General features: G+C 41.2%; 1 protein-coding gene across 2 annotated transcripts in view; it reads left to right on the top strand.

Annotated features, from left to right (window-relative positions):
• Positions 1–17,203, top strand: part of NPAS2 (neuronal PAS domain protein 2) — a 104,138-nt gene that overhangs the window by 52,755 nt on the left and 34,180 nt on the right. For both annotated transcript variants that reach the window (XM_027641684.1, XM_027641678.1), the window contains exons 3-7: positions 3,991–4,139; positions 7,392–7,483; positions 10,804–10,893; positions 14,406–14,526; positions 15,543–15,656. In XM_027641684.1, coding sequence (XP_027497485.1) covers positions 3,991–4,139; positions 7,392–7,483; positions 10,804–10,893; positions 14,406–14,526; positions 15,543–15,656 — 566 coding nt within the window. The remainder of the gene's footprint in view (positions 1–3,990; positions 4,140–7,391; positions 7,484–10,803; positions 10,894–14,405; positions 14,527–15,542; positions 15,657–17,203) is intronic.

The following is a 17,203-nucleotide window of genomic DNA, read 5'->3' as shown; positions in this document are numbered from 1 at the left end:
TTTTGATTCCTTCTCTGCTTCTTTCCCTCCCTGCAGCTTTTTCTCACCAATATAGGTCAGCACGGGCTGCAGCCAAGCTCAGCTGTTCCCCTTTGCTCCCATTTGGAGAGGGTGCAGAAGGGAGCCCACCTTGCAGCACTGCTTCACCTGCTTAAGGCCTGATTATCTTCAAGATATTTGTGTGTTAATTGTTTAATAAAAAAAAATGCATTAAACAAGTGAATATATGAAAAAAAATAGGATAACACGTATCCTCACTATCAGTGATTGTCATCACCATCTGGTATGGTTTTCATGCTGTTTGTTCCCAGAGGGAAATTTTTGTCATACCTTGGGGCAGGCCTCTATCAGGGTGCATAAAACAAATGATAACTTTGAAAACGAAGAAAGGAAATTGCTTCTTTAAATTGTAATTTAAGTACATGTAGCTTTTTAGAAATAAAGCTAGATTTGAAATCATGAGAGGCTTCATGAGGGTCTAAAGTTAATACATTATATTAAAACCGTTCAGGTTAATTTAAAAGCTACAGGTTTTCTTCCAAAGCTTTAAAGAAAGTCAAACTCTGGAGAAGCCATTTGATGGGCATTTTGCTGCCATGTGTTGAAAACTGAGGACTCTCACCTGTCCCATGCCATAGGAGAAATGTTTCTTTGTTTTCTTCTATTCGGTGTAGGGACTGGGTGTCTCAGTTCTGAGAAACACAAGAGAGGATAAAAAAAGCCAAGAAAATTGTTCTCTCCTTTCATTTTCTCAGTTAAAAGTAGGTGAGACTGAAAATTTTTGAATCTTATGTCTATGGGGGTGAACTCAAGCCAGGAGATGGGTTTCTCAGGTTAGAAATCCACAGACACACCATTTATATCTGTTGCAATGTATTAGGCACATACGGTTTGTATTATACAGACATGAAAAGAGGATCCATCCTCTCCTGAGAAGAGGCACTTGCACTCCCACCCTTGTGCCAACTGTTAGTATTTGGTCAAGATATATAGCTCTTCCTTTAGGACGCTGGTTAAATTGAGACCTATTCTGCATCATCTGACTCCCAAAGGCAGAGCTCCACTCCAAAGACCTGAGAACTAAAATGTGGATATGATGGCACCACACTTGGGAGCACTGAAGACCTATGTGAGGTCTTCTGAGCTTCTGGAGATCAGAAACCATAATTTCATTTTCAGTTCTTTGGTGCTAGGTGAGGTTTGTTTTATTTTATGGATTTATTAATTCTAAACAAAAAGCGTGCTTTGTGCACTTTTTTCTCTATTTGCTTTTCTTTCGGTTTGCTTTAATAGTAAATAATTTTAAATACTTTTTTTGCAATTCAGTTGAATTCCAAATTCCAACCAAAACCAGCTTGAAGTGAACCATGAGAAAGTGCTTAATCATGAAGACTACCACCTGCCATTTTCCACTGAAATAAAAAGTAAATTTAAGAATCTGAATGAAGGTATGTGGTACAGTTACTTGCATTAATGCATATATAACATACTACACTGGACAGTAAAAAGAAATACAAAATTTAATGTACAGTCACATTTCATTGTAAATCAGCAAAATGTAGTGGCTCCTAGTCAGTCATATCAGACTCTCTTTAAGAGAACAAGTAGCAAATATGTAAGAGAACAAAAATGGCTGTTTATAACACATGTTAAATTGGTGATTTTGATCATTCTGAATTCAGGCTGTCCTGTATTGCCTTTAGCTGTATTACTGAAAGTCCTGATTTTATTCATACTGTGGCTCCTTCTTCCTCTTGAATATGCTGTAATCTTTCTAGAGTAGCAAGGAAGAAGGAAAACTGGGACAAATAGTATGGAATTAAGACAGAGGTTGTTTGAGCTTTGTGTAATTGTATGCCCTAGCAGTGAAGTAAGGAAGTCTAGGAGATAATCTTCAAAGGGAAGTGATGAAAATGGTCTTATTTAATACATTTATAACTATACTAAACAAAATATTTTCAACTGTGCAGGGATAGTTTTTATCTTTTTTTTCCCAATTTTTATAATTTTTTTTATTTTCAAAATTTTACTGTAATCATCGATTCAGATCTTGGTAAAGTTATTTCCACTAGAGAAGTTTTTATATTTCCTTTGTGATAAAATGTCAAGTCTTAAAAAGAGATACTTTATATTTTTTTCAAGGCATTTTTTTATTTTTTTTAAAGCACCACTTTTCCTATCGACAGTTGGTGGTTTATTTTATTTTCAGGGAAATCTGGACTCTTTAAGCTTAAAATGAACTGGGGATTGAATTATGAGGAACTAAAGTGTTGATATTCTTAACGTCCCCTTGAACTGTAGAGAAATAGGATAAGACTGGAGGTTTTCACATCTTGTTCTGACAGCCTTTTGCACTGTAATAAGAACAGGCTGAAATCAGTCAGGCAGTATCCACCCAATCTCTTGTGTTCAAAGCTGTAAAATAATCAAGTGTTGGCTTCTATCCAGTGTATCTCTGAGTGTGTTCAGGGTTGAGAGCAAGACAAACAAAAATTACCCTTCTGTCAGTAGTAACATCCAGAAGCCTCTGTAGTGATTTCTCTGCAGAAAATGTTTATTGCCATTCTGGTCCTTGGAGGGGATGTAGATGCTGGGCTAAATTCTGCTCTGATTTTCAGCAGTGTGCATCCAGAGCTGCTTATGAGGCACAGCAGAGTTAGCTGGGACCGAGAAATTCAGAGAATCAGCCTCTTGGCTTTTCTTTCCTGTCTACATGTAACCAGATTTTTAGATCTTTACGTAATTCACAAGGCAAATCTTGTCTGCTTGAGGACCTTTCAGAAAAACAAACAAGCCTTCTGGGTTATATTTATTTCTATTTTCACATGGCCAGAGAAGTCCAGGTGATAACCTCCAAGTCAGACAATTGTGGTATTCATGGGAACAATTCAGAAAACACTTGTTTGTGTATAGAGTGACATGTAATTAAAAAAAAAACCCCTAAGTGTACATGCTGAAAAAATTATCAACGGCCTTAATGAGAGTATCATGATGGTGCCAAAACACCCCAAATGAAATCAGATCCTTTTTTCCTGTGAGCTCTTCAAATGCAGCAGTAGAAGCAGGCTCTCTTTGAGGAGTCTGTGAGCTAAACAGACAAGACTGGTGAAGAAAGCTGTAGAGTCTTTGTTTTACACCTAAAGACTCAGGGCACCATGATATTAAGTGATTTTCCTAGTGGCACACAGGGATTAAGAGCAAGCACTTCTGGCACTTCTGAGACCCCAGCTCTGGGAAGACACCCTAGCCTTGAGTTCTAGTCCTTGCTGGAATGAGCCATGCTGATGCTCTCTGTCCTGCTTACCCATGTGACCTTGGAAAGGAGAATGAACAAGGTGGCATATGAACTAGGTGGGAGCTGCAGCAACTTCTAGTCAGGTCCTTGATCTTAATGACTGGAACACAACAACCTGATTCTTCTCTGTCAGCCTGGAGGTAGGCAGACCACCTGTGACTGAAGCGGGAGGTCCCTCTAGGTGAATCCAGCTCCAGTGCAGTGGCTGCAGGACTGGGGTCCCTCTCTTCGGTTAAGACTGCACAGATGGCTATGATCCAGTCCCCAGTCTTCTTTATGAACAAGTTTACTGTTGTTACAGTATTCCTATTTCTTCTCATTCCGAGTGCCTCTTCAGAGGCTGCGTGAACTTTCAAGATCCTACATATATCTAGGAGATGTGCAGAGCTCCTTCAGCTACAGGCTCAATGCTAATCTGACAGGCTCAACCCGAGTGTCCAGAGGCAGCACAGAAGGGCAAGCAGAGCCTCCATCTCCCCAGTGGATACCAAAGGTGGCTCAAAGGCAAGAACAGGAGGTGGGAACTTCTGTTTCCTACTTTCCTCTGCAATTTTGCTGGAATCCAGCGTCAGTCTTCACATGCTGAGGGATGCAGCAAGCTAATTTCTTTGTGTCTACGTTACAAAGAGCAGGTATATGATCATTTTTCATCTTGGTCTGCTCATCCTTTTTTTTTTGTTTTCCCCTGTCTACAGGGCTTCACGTAACAAGTCTGAGAAGAAGAGGCGTGATCAGTTCAATGTTCTCATCAAAGAGCTCAGCTCCATGCTTCCAGGCAACACTCGCAAAATGGACAAAACTACTGTGCTGGAAAAAGTCATTGGCTTTCTGCAGAAACACAATGGTAAGATTTACTGCAGCTCTTCATGCATTTGCTAGACAGTTACTGTAATATCTTGTTTCCTTCAGTGATTATCAGAATGGCTTGAGTGACCTAAAAGTGCCAACATAAGGTGTTTAGGTTTTTTTCTGTCGCATCAAGAAAGATAATTTCTAAACACTGTGCTGCCCAAATCCATCTTCTTGTTTGCTCTTTAGTTGAAGATGATTCTCAACCTGCTAGAGAAGGGGGCGAATGGCAGGCAGCGAGGGGAAGAGGGTAGCAGTGCCCTGCAGCACACATGAAGAAGAGAGATGCTTTGAGCAAGAGAGATTTGGGGTCAGAGGGAAGATTCCCTTCCTTGAAATTTGCAGTATTCTGAGCAGAAGAACAAAGCATTCACCCCAGCTTCTCTGCAGACAAATGCAGGGAAGCAATCTGTTCAGCACCCCTGCTCCTCAGTGGACTGTGTGGGACTCAATTTTCCACATTGAGCAGAAAACTCAGAACAGAAAGCACCTCAGTTTTTGAAGTTGTCTTCAGCAAATTGCATGCACAGACAGCTGACGTGCTTCACCCTGTTTGCACAAGCAGAAGCTACATCACATTTGCACAGCATCCAGTTGCAGTAGTAAAGCTCAGCCTCGGAAAGCTGGGAGTTTATTTTTTAAATTGCTCCAGCATTGACAGGTCCCTTAGAAATGTACCTACACAGAAGGCAGAGGAGATTTCTGACCTTGCTGATCTAGTCTGTTTGGTCCATTTTCTACTCAGTGAGAGGAATGTGCACTGTGGCCTTCCAGATGTGTGGACATCCACCAGCAGCAGTCAGTTGAAACAGTTCTCCCTTATAAATCAGGGCACTGGTCTAAAATGGGGCTTTCTTGCTATGCCCCTGTGAGGAAGAGTCTTCAATGTGTGACTCTGAGGAATGGCCTGGGCCCCACAAAGCAGAAAGGGGTCTCACGAGCTGATGCACCACATCACCTGACTCACCTTTGCTCGTGCAGCACCTCCCTCCTGCACTCCCTGGAGAACTCTGGGTGAAACAGAAAACACTATAAAAACTCCTATAATCATCACTCCCAACATAATGGAGTCACAAATGTCAATATTACTGAGGAAATAATTATAATGATTCTGTTGTTAGAGTGCAGTTTGTCCTTAAATGAATTTTTGCCACAGACAAGATAGAATTTTTTTGAGGTTGAAAAAGACCTTTAAGACCATTGAGTCCAACCATTAACCTATGGTTTTATACAGGAAGGGACAACTAGGACAAAGTTTAATAATTGTATATAATTTTTTTAAAATAGACAGTATTAATATATCTTTTCTTTTTAGCCGCCCAAGGCAGAGTAAAGGAGGATGTGCATATGTTCAAATATAAAGCCAAGCAAAGAACAATCACACAAGGTTTGAATAAGTATAGATAGATGTAGCTGATGGCCCAAATAATTTACTCCAAAAGGCACTTTTTCTTGAAGAACAACTAGGTAAAAGAAAGCTAACAGTCACAAATCCTTCCACAGCAATTGGGTCAAAATGTGACTGGTTTTTGTGCACTTGCTAAAAAAAGCAAATGTTATCTATTTTTAAACCAGATTAGTAGTCACACAGTATAATACAAAGCATCAGCATTTAAAAATGTTGATTATCTTCCATGTACTTTGGATCTGGTTTATTCAATCGTATTTCCCTTTCATTTAGTGGGCTAAACCAAGATTTTAGTCATAATGGAGGAGGAGGTCAATTTTCAGATTTTTCCCTTCATAAACAGTCTCCTTCTTCATAATCCACAGAATCTCCCAAATCTCAAGTAATTCTTCCAACAGTCGCCGTTTCATGTACATTAGCTTTTCCAAGCTACAGATATGCTGAAAGTATCCTATATTCTGAAACTATCTAATAAAAATCTGATGGACTCTTTTTCCTTAGTCTGGTTTTCAAACCTCTGTGTAAAACCATGGGAGCTGTGGAGAGCTGCTGTGCTACCAGTGACAGCCCCCAGCAGTGCAGAAAGTGAGTCAAACGAGCTGGTAAAAGCAGGCAGCTGCATCTCCACTAATACAGCCTGAACGGAGGTTTTGACTTCTTTCGAGGTGACAAAATGCACAGGCACTCATATAATGTACTGTCTTTAGTATTATTTATCCATTTGCATTTCTCTGGCCAGTTTGCCTATGTGCTCTGAATATGGAGCATTGGGTATTACATGCTCTGGAAGTGTTAATCAGTAGGATTAATTAGCAGGCAGTGCTGAAAGGAGAAGACAGTCTGTGCTCACTGTTCCTCACTACTACAGCTGAGTGAGGAAGCATTCTTAGAGAAGCAGAGCGAGCAGCTAACTAAACCAGCTCTAGTCTCTCTAAATTCTAAGATCTGTCCCCCATAACCCTGTCTTACTAAGGCAGAGCTAACATGAGTGACTGTTTTCCAAAGGAAACGGCTACCCCCAGTATAGTCCCCAGTTTCGGCGCGAAGTTGTGACTTGTTACCCCAGTGTGCCTGCACCCCTTCACGGAAAGCCCTCAGGGAGCGAGCCCTCTGCAGGCTGCTGTGGGGTCAGGATTGGCCAACAACAGGGCAGACCACCCTTTGGTGTCTCACGGGCTGACAGCGCAGGAGACCCTGCCCTCCAGACAGGATTTGGGATGAGAGGCTGATGATCCGTTCCCTCTCCTGGGCTGCCCTGCACGGTGGGGCTGGAGGTAGGCACAAGAGGCAGTGGTGGCATTAGCAACAGTGTAAAGCTGCTGCAAATGCTCATGTTTCTCTCACATTTTGGAAAACAAAGCAAGAGCTCTGCTGTTTGGGCTCATCACCCTTTGGGGCTCCTCTGAAGAAGTTTTCTTGCTGCTCCTTCTTTGTCACAGAAGCTATAGGCTGAACCCTCTCCAGAATCCTAATTTTGAAACTGGAAAATTGTAAATAGCAATTTGACAAATGCTAATACTTGCCTTGATTTTAATTTCATGCAAAGTGGTTTTATCTTTTGATTAATACCCCAGTAATGCTGCTTGAGGCCAATGGCCTTCTGAATACAGACTCCCACTGAAGTCAGTATAAGTTGACCTGAGTAAAAAATGAGGAAAGCATTTCAAGATTGGGGCCAGTTTAGATAGTCATTACTGTCTCCGTATGCAAAACCCATGCTTGAAAACTGCAATTTTTGAATGTAAAGGTGATTTCTCTCTTTTCATAGCAATTCATATTTGTTATTGCAAGATAGAAGTTAATTTAAATTTTAAAGATGTAAATGTTTTATTTGTCTAGAAGTCTCAGCACAGACGGAGATTTCTGAAATTCAGCAGGACTGGAAGCCTTCATTTCTCAGCAATGAAGAATTCACCCAGCTGATGTTGGAGGTGAACATGAATATATACCTTTCCTAATTTTGTCTAACAGTCATGGAAACACCCATGCATCTAGAATAAACTGTCATCTGCAGTTCCAAAAGAGGAGGTTTCAGGTACTGCTGTATTTGACCATCAAGCAGAGCTATCACCAGGACAAGGGATTAAAGTCCTCACTTGTTGCTCTTCACTCTCATCGGTGCCATTGCACCGCGCTGCTGCAGTCTGCTAAGCTGTGTAGCAACTCTCAAGAAGTGCGATCCAGGGGAAAGATTCAAATTACAGGTTGTATTTTATTTTTACAAGCAGAGGTGAGGTGAAGAGCATGTGGCAATTTTTCTCCTGTTCTTGGAAGGCATTATTATTACCTAATATTTATGCAAGGCTAGCACCTAAAAAGCAACAGTGCTGCATCCCCCTAGTGCTAGATGCTGTACTAGCAGATAAAGCCCAACAGCTACTCTTGGTTTGATACAGTTGATGCTTCCACTCTGATTTGCAATGCCCTTATCACACAATTTTTATTCTAACATTTTGCAATGATGGTTTTTAAATTATACCATAGGTCCTTTTAATGCTAGCTGGGATTTGAAGGGATGTAACCAAATGGTGATTATGTAGGTTCAAAATGAAATGCAAATGAGCTGCTAAAATGTATTTTTCTCTGTCAGTAACAGCTAAAATCATCTTTAGCAAGGATCTTTTCCTGTACTAAACACATGGAGGTTTCATGGCCCCACGGTGTCCTTTGAGAACAAGCTTCTCTTCCTCCCACAAATGATATGAATATGGGACATGATCCAGGCTCTGGCAGTGGGGAGGGAAGGATGTTGGGAAGCACCTTCACCCACCAAGGGGTTGCATAAAGCTGGGGCACATTGCTGCTCCCAGGGGCTGGAAGTCCCTTGGCCATTGCAGTTTGTTGTGATGAGACTCCCCTGGTCTAGTTTTATAAGGCACTTTGCTCCCCTTGCTCTGACAACCACCCATTCCCATCTCAGTGCACAGGAACTTAAAATACATAACTCCTTCAGTCTGCACTGAAATATGTCCCTCAGATAGCAATAAATTGGCAGTTGTTTTGACGGGCAGGGCCTTTGTTGATTCTACTTGTATGCTACGAAATTTTAGATGAAACAATCACTTTTGTTTCCCAGCTTATAAATCACCTTCTTGCTACTGTGATTTTCCATGCCCTTCAGGATAACATTGGGTATTGGGATGTCCTCTTGTGCCAGATGTTCGTCATTCCCTGCTATTTTGTCTTTCTACTAATCTAATTTTATTAGCATTTGGACAAGACCGCTTGAAGTTTTTCCCATCCTGTTATTAAAAGATGGGAAGGGTTTTTTCCAAGCACTAATTCAAAATAATCAGAGCATAATTGACTGCAGTAATACACCAGCTTTCCTGAAAGTGGCTTTTTCTTACCCCATTGAAAAGGCTGTCATCACATTACAGAAGAGTGGGCACTGGGCTCTGTTTGTCCATCTAGGGCTATTGCAGCAGTGAAATCTTTGAAGAGGGATATGCCCTCTTAAGGTTGGAAGGTCCAGTCGTGAGTAAATAAAAATAGAATTATGTATACATACACTAAGTTGATTTTACCACAAAATTCTGATATGAGTCACTGTATAATTTGCATTGGATATGAAATAAAGACTTGACTTTTTAAAAACTAACAACCTTCACCATAGTAACATGCACAATCCAACTGTCGTGTAAAATCATTGCTCTCTTCTACAGGTTAACAGCTATCATGCTTTTTTAGAAAACAGCTTGAATGTACCACACTAAAGAAAAACATATTCTCTGTACTTAGATTAACAAAATGAAACTAACTATAGCAGCTGGAGGGTTTTCAGAGATGCTAAACACACACTCTTCTACTGGGGTATAAGTTATTGACTTGCTTTTCAAAGGATTGAAGCACCAGCAGATTCCCATTGACTTAAATAGTTGTGGGTGCTCAGCATTCTCTGGAAAAAGGAACATATGTTTGTGTGTCTATTCAAGGCTTTGTGTTTTCTTTTTTTTTTTTAAACAATTAGCATTTTCCAGTGTTCTCAGAATTCTTTCCCTTATTGAAGTCAGCGGGGAGGAGGGGGGAAAGGAAGGATGTGCTGCAGCTTTACAAGATCAACTGCTAGTCTGGCTCGGGGTCAGGTGTGGATTTGCAGTATGGTTTTGTAATGCTGTGGCACCCTGATCAGGCTGTTTGCAGTACACCTGTCTCCGGAGCAGATATTGCCACTGGATTACAGCTGAACTCTGCTCTGATTCAGTCGTGCTTGCAGTGCCTTTGCTGCTCAAGTACTGCTGGCAGCACCGACTCCAGAACACCAGGGAACTGACAGAAAGGCCCCAGACTTGCTCCACTTGAACAATTGGAAGCCTAATCAGTGACTCCCTAATGACAATGGGAAGGTTTTAAGGGAAAGTTCTCTGAGCACTTATTATGGAGTCTTAATTTTTTGGGGTGTCCTCCTCTGAGTGATCTAAAGTTCATCTTGCTTTAGGTCACTCTGAGGAGAATCCCCCTCCCAAAATTAAGTGAATCTTGCTTTAGATCTCAAAATGTACATAGATTTAACTCTGAACAACACCGAGCTCAAAACTTAGCAGCTCAGACTAAAGAAAAGCCTAATTTTGAAGGTGAAATTGCTGCTGTACAGAGGGTGGGGATAAGGCTGATGTTTCCCTTCAGTCCTAGAAATGAAGGGGCTTACTGCAAGGTGGGACCGAAGCGAGGAAGAAACTCTGCAGAAGAGTGAATTTCTCTTGGAATGAGTAATCTAATACCATGACCTTTAAAATAAATCACTCAATTAAAACTCAGGCTAAGGATTATTTGATCATTTGCATTGCTTTTACTTACATGAAAGCCCAGTAATATACAACATTACATTAATACAAACCAAGATTTATGGGGTTTGCAGAGAAGTACCATTTTGAGATAGGACTGCATCCTTTCATCGTCCTTTGATATTTACACAGAGCTCAAATGTTCATTTTAATAACTTCCAAGGGATCCAGTCTTAGTCATTTTGCATTATTAAAATGTGTGATTAATTTAAAAACTGAGACATGAAATGTTCCTGTGAGCCCTTTGTTACTTCAATAGTAGGTTTTACTAGACTACAAAGAATCTTGTAAAAGTTAAATCAGACTGTAAAATCAGAGAATTACTGTTCTGCAACTCGAGATAACATTCCTACAACTTGATAACAATATGGTGCTGAAGTGAAATTGTTTTGATCAACACACAGTGAGATGTCTGTTTACACCAGTCATTCCTGTTAAAGCACCCTCCACTTGTCTGTTTTCCTTAGGCATTAGATGGCTTCATTATAGCAGTAACTACAGGTGGAAGCATCATCTATGTGTCTGACAGCATCACACCTCTTCTAGGGCATTTACCGGTGAGTAATTCTGGCATTGTTTTTTCTACTACACATCATAGAATCAGGTCCTGCATTTTTAGAAACAGATGCAAAAGGGTGCTGGGGGTGGAGTTTTCCTGGAAATGCGGTGAGGGAGTTTTTCCCTGTGGCTGCTGCTGTTGCTCAGCTCTACTCTCTGATTCATACCCTTCAGGTTTTTGTTGCTATGAGGCACTTCAGCTTGAATGGAAAAAGCTCTGCAGGAATAGTTTGGCCAGGGGAGGGACAGGGTGACCTGGCTGATCTTTTCCATCTCTGATTTCTAAGCTAGGAGAGAATAGCACCAGTGGTGCTGGCAGCCCAGCAAGGAGCTTGTTAAGGGCCTTATTCTGCTCCCAGAGAGGTAAAGGACAAAAACCCCATTGAATTCAGAGTTATCCGGAGGCTGCTAATAAGCTCTCCCCGCATCTCAGCTGTGCTTTCCCAAGGGGAACACACCCTGCTCCCAGGAGGTGCTGGTGGATCCAATACTGAATGCATGGTGCACCTATACCTTGGTCAAACTGGTGCTCAGTCCAACATGAGCAGCTTGTTTTATCTGTGGGCTGCTGGGTGCTGCTGTGGGAGACACTTGCATGCACTGGCTTGGGCTGGAGGAGCAGATGAGAGAGACTGCTCCCTGTTGCTAAGACTGCTCTAGGAGAAATGACATAATAATTATGGATTAATCTTCATGCTCATTTTTATGTCCTAGTCTCAAATAAATACATGCCCAGGAGAAAAAAAATAGCTGCCAAATTATTGTCGTACTACCCCCTGCCATGTTCTTAAGAAAATTAGAATTTTTTCTCTTGTTTATTTTTTCACCAAATATGTGTTACGTTTCCCACCCAGACAAATGTATTTCACACACACTACCTTGCTGTAATATGAACAAAAATTACTTTCTTCTGAGAGAAAAGGAACTTGATGAAAGGCAACAGCTCCTGGTAAATGTAAGAATATTGCTATGCAACAACATGTTGAACTGAATCTATCTATTTCAGTTTTCTTTCATCCTCAACAGTTGAGAAGACCAGTAGTTGACTATTTTCTGACATTTGCCTTCACTTCAAAGGTGGGGAGGGCTCTGTCCTGCATACAGGCTGTGGGGTCTTCATGCACTTACTGATTTCCATGAAATGTCCTTGTCTTTCATCATTTGGTGGTTTCAGTTTCATTGGTATCCCTTCCAAATACTGATTCTTACAGGAGACGGTAGATCTGCTGTGGGAAAGCATTCCTCTTTAGGAAGATGCGTTTCCAACCCTGTACCTAAAATCTTAAGCCCTGACTGAAAATGGATAGATTCAGGTTCATAATTCCCGAGTTGGACCATCAGAAACTATATCAATTTTCTCTCCCAAAGACATGCCTTGTGTGATAACCTTACACGGTATCCAGCCCAAAATAAGGATGAAGATGGACATTACTTTTTATTTGCCTAAAAGCAGCACATGGCAGCCCAAGTCAGGAACCAACCTGACAGACTGCAACTGAACAAGCAAGAAAGGCTTCTGCCTGCCTCAGGTCGGCAGATCACCATGGCCATGGGCAGGTGCTCAGCTGAGGGTGCAGTTAGATGCACACTGGGTATTTGAATCCTCTGTTGCCCTTTCCATATGTTTTTTTTTTAAGTTTTATAACTGATACGAGTCCTATCTGGAAAATCTGTGTGGCTTATTTTGTTTACCTCCAGGATCTGTTTGTAAGCTAAATTCAGTCACTGTTTGAGGAACAAAATACCAATTCTTCTCCTCTGTGACAACAGGGAAAAAAATACTCTGCAAATCTTCTGCTTTAAGCAATTAAAAAAAAAAAAAAGCAAAACTGGGCAGTACACAAAGCAGGGCTCTCTGAGGGCCCCTATCAAGAAATCTGATGTATTTCCTTTCATTAAAATCATGTAAGTCTCTGAGGCTGACAGCAAGCATATCCAGTTTTCTTTGATACAGCTTCCATAAGTTCCATGAAGCATTTTCAAACACAAACTTTCCCTGTTGTAATTCTAAATAATTTGTTTCAACAAGATCTGGTATTAGTCCTAGTGTCGGTTGAGGTAGAGAGATGTAGCTCACATGATAAGGTTGACTCCAGTTGAAGTGTACTCTTGGAAATATAGTCACAACTCATAGCATTCGCCAGCCAGAGGGTACCCTGTGACTCCAAAAATATGCGGTTTCTTGCCTGCTTTACCAGGACGTCCCTGGCAGGGTTTCTTCTCAAAAGGAATATTCAAGTAATGAGCACATGTAATAAATACTTAATACTGAATCATCTAAAGTGAAATACTGTCACATCAAGGTAAGTATATAAATCGTAGCACTCTAATTTTTAAAGTATACTTGATGAATTTCACTACACTAAACGGGAATTCTACCCAGAACAGCAGTTATGGATAGAAAGCAGAGGGAAACCAAAGGGCAAACTTACATAAATAAATGATGATGATTAATAACTTGCCAGTCTCATACAGAGCTTACACGTTTTCAGTATGACTATACAGTCTGATATCAGCTGCTCTGATGACACACAAAGCTGTGTCAGTGTGCCAGCTCAGGCTGAGGTGGTCTCAAGTGGGATGGATTTAAGTCAATGTTATTAGAGGGTCACTTTATCTCAGGCTTCCTTTCAGGATACACTCTTCTAGTGTTAGGTTAGTCACCATGCTGAGCACAGTGAGACCTTCCTCTTGGCAGCCCTGTGACAGACTCTTTGTCTTCTCCAGTCTGGGCCTTTTGCACAAATCCATTTCCTCTTTCCATTCTCAAATCTTAGCAGCTAAGTTTTGAAGGAATTTCAGGTTCATGCCAGCTGATAGTGGGGCTGGAGACACATGGACATTCAGCCCGTGGCTGTCCAGAGGGCTTGTCCCAGTGACACCATGAATTCCCCCTCTCTGGGGACTAACTGCTGCTGCTGTAAAGTGATGTCCAGACTGGGGGGTCCCCTTCTCCCTGCTCCCACCTGCCAGGATGCAGGAAGTGGGAAGCAAGGCCTGCCACCCCAAGGGCACTTCCCAGGAGCTGAGGAGATACCCCCAGGAAGGGGCTGGATCTAGGACTAACTCAGCTCTTGGGACCGGTGTCTCAGGATGACTCCCAGCCTCACTGCTTCTGCCAGTCAGGGTCTGGCAGGGAGAGAACAAGCTCCAATGATCCACAGCAGGCCTGTGCATGGAGTTGGTGAGCAGTATGGGGAGCCAGGCAGCCATTTTCCAACTCACTCTCAGGTCTCATCATTTAATGGCATGGACATACCTGATGCATCTCATGGTCTCTGAGAAACATTAAATATTGCTCAGTGCTGAGAATTAACCTGACAACCAGCCTACAGAGAAGTGGCCACTCGGTTTGCCCAGCAGTTTTCCTCATTTTAGGCTTTGTCAGGAGTCCCTGGAAATCAGTGGGGAAACTCCCGTTGAATGCCACAGGCGTATCCACCTTGTTGCGCATCTCTGCAAGTGTTGCTTGTGATATTTCTGTTTGTCTCAAAAGTTCTTTTCTTTACAGTGTGATGTCTTGGATCAGAATTTGTTGAATTTCCTCCCAGAACAAGAACATTCAGAAATTTATAAGATGTTATCTTCTTGTATGCTTATGACAGATTCTGCCTCACCGGATTACCTAAAAAGTAAGTTTTATTTTATCTTCTCTAGTAAATGAAAAAGCATGGGCAGGATAAAAATTTTCTCTGAGAAAGAATTTTTTATGTGATGTGCAATAAAAAAATTAGGTTCATAGCCTTCTAAAAAGATCTTGCCACCTGGAATGACCCTTTGGTTCTATTTTTAAATGAAACTCATTGCCTTTATTTTACTGGGCTAAGACTACTTGCAGTTATGTTAATTATTAAATATCATATCTTTTGAGACAGCTAAGGAAAATAGGTTAGCCCATGGAAAGTGAGAGTTCACATGAGACAAATCACATCTTAATTGATATTTCAGCCTGTTCAAATGAGATGCTGTTCAGAGATATGCCAATGTTGCATACCTTTGTTTTGCCTTATAGTTGAAACATATTTCTAAAATAATTGTAATTCCTTTTCAATTTGAATTTTTTTTTTCTTAAAAATGTTTTTACTGCCTCATCCTTATTCACTCTGGGAGGTAAGATGTAGGAAACCAGAAAACACACAATAATGTAAGATGTACAGCTGCTTAATCTACTGTATTGTATGAAACCTACTGCTGATAGCTAATACACCGAAGTTAATGTAATAGATATTTTGAGGTAATTAGGCGTAGTTTTCCAACACAAGATGTAGAACAGCTGTGAGTTTTGAAAAGCCTAAATAGAAAAAAAGCACTAAGTGAAGGATCCAGTTCTCTCCTTTGCGCACTGATGCTATGGCTGTGTAACTCCTGTGATGAAGGTAGTGTCAGAGAAGGGCAAGTTAATCTCCAGAGCTGTCCCTGAGCTGCAGGCAGGCCCATGCACAGTGCTGAACAACCTGCATCCCTGCAAGGTGCTTCCTTGCAGAGGCTCTGATCCTGCAATGTATAGCACATTGGTGTTTAGGACTCCTGAGTGGTAACAAGCTGCTCTTGTGCTGCCAGTTGCAAGATTGGGGTTGGAAGACACCATTGGTTGTGTTTAGCTTAATTAGTATATTTATTTCTTCTTCTTCTTCTTTTAACAATCCAGCTGACAATGAACTAGAGTTTTATTGTCATCTTCTGAGAGGAAGTTTGAACCCAAAGGAATTTCCAACATATGAATACATAAAATTTGTAGGAAATTTTCGGTCTTACAGCAATGGTAAGCTTTAATTGTTGTATAAATGTTACTGTAGCTGTGTAAAATAAAATATAAGTATTGCTCCATTGAACAAGACAGGCTTTTAACTGAAAGAACTATTTTTAACATTGGGGTAAATTTTGCTTCACACGGATCTCATGGCTGAGTTGCAATAGCTGGATGAATACATGTGACGATTGAAACTGTGTTAGTTGCTTTTGTTTTTGCCCTTCACTTGCAGTGATCCTGGTGTCTGGGTAAGTTCGCAAATAATGACAGGTTTAGAGGAGAATTTGTTTGTGCTCGCTAAGACTGTGTGCTAAGACCCCACCTATTAGCAAAATAATAAGCTTGCTACCTAGCATCTGCTGGTTTGCATTAAACACAGATTCTGTGCCAGAACTGATAATCTGCCAAACCTGCCCTCTCACCCTTCTCTGCAAAACCTTGGAGAAAGGCAGCAGTGCCACGTGGCATCGGAACAGCTGAGGATACTGCCATCCATCCACTGCCCTCCCCAGCTGCCATTTTATATTCCTCTTGAGCACTGCAGAACCCAACACTCTCCACAAAAAGGAAAAAAGTACAGTCAGCATAGTTGCTAATGCACCACAGTCAGTCTAGGGAAACCATCTTTCAAGGGATGAAGAGCAGATTTCCACCTTACCCATTCCCTAACAAAGAGATTGCTGCATGGCCATTAATATCAGAAATTAAATACTCTTTTATTGCTTTCCCTTCTCTTGCCTGCCCAAGTTTGCTTTAGTTACTTGCCTGACTGAACTCCAGAGTGGCATGTCCAGCGTTGCTGGTATTGTTCCAAATAGGTCATCCTCTGCAAAAAAATTCCCCACCGTGCTTTCCAAAAACTGCACGCCACACTGTGAAAAAAATGTCCCTGTCCCCATTTAACTTTCTGCTCTTGCTCCACATGACTAGAATAGAAACCTACGTGCAGGATGGAGATATGTGTTTCTTGTTTTGTGCCATCTGATTCGAGGCTCTATTTGTATAAAAAATTGTAACTGCCTGTATGCTTTCTAGTTTGAATGAAGTGAAATGCGCCTGCCTGACAGACGCACACAGCAAGCTGTTCTGTTTTCTAGAGCAGAAACCAGATTTCAGGTGCTGACTCATAAGGATACATTTTTACCAGGGGAATTTCTGATCCATTTTCTTCAAGGCTTTTCAGCCTTTTATTTTGGCATGACCTTAATATTGCCCCCTTATCCGTTAGGATTTCATATCCCAACATTTGTATAGTGGCTTTTTCTCAGAAGAAAGATAAAACTTGCAATATAGATATCTTCCCTAGCTTAATGCATATAAACTAAATGGGAACATAATGATTTCAGAAGGCGCCAAATCATTTTCCAAAGATCCCATCTTATAGCTTTCAAATAAGATGTGTGCTTTCTGCCTCAAATTCTTTTTTTCCCCTTTGTGCCACTTTTTCTAAAACTTCCATTTTCTTTTGTCTCTTCCACTTTCTTTCCATCTCTGCTGCAGCCTGACTCTCCAGCTGACAGGGAGGGGACAACCCTCACCCTGGGTCTGTGAGATGGTGC

This window comes from Corapipo altera, unplaced genomic scaffold (assembly GCF_003945725.1).
Source record: "Corapipo altera isolate COAL_440 unplaced genomic scaffold, ASM394572v1 0, whole genome shotgun sequence".
NCBI classification, from domain to species: domain Eukaryota; kingdom Metazoa; phylum Chordata; class Aves; order Passeriformes; family Pipridae; genus Corapipo; species Corapipo altera.
This window is presented reverse-complemented; position numbering and strand designations above follow the sequence as displayed.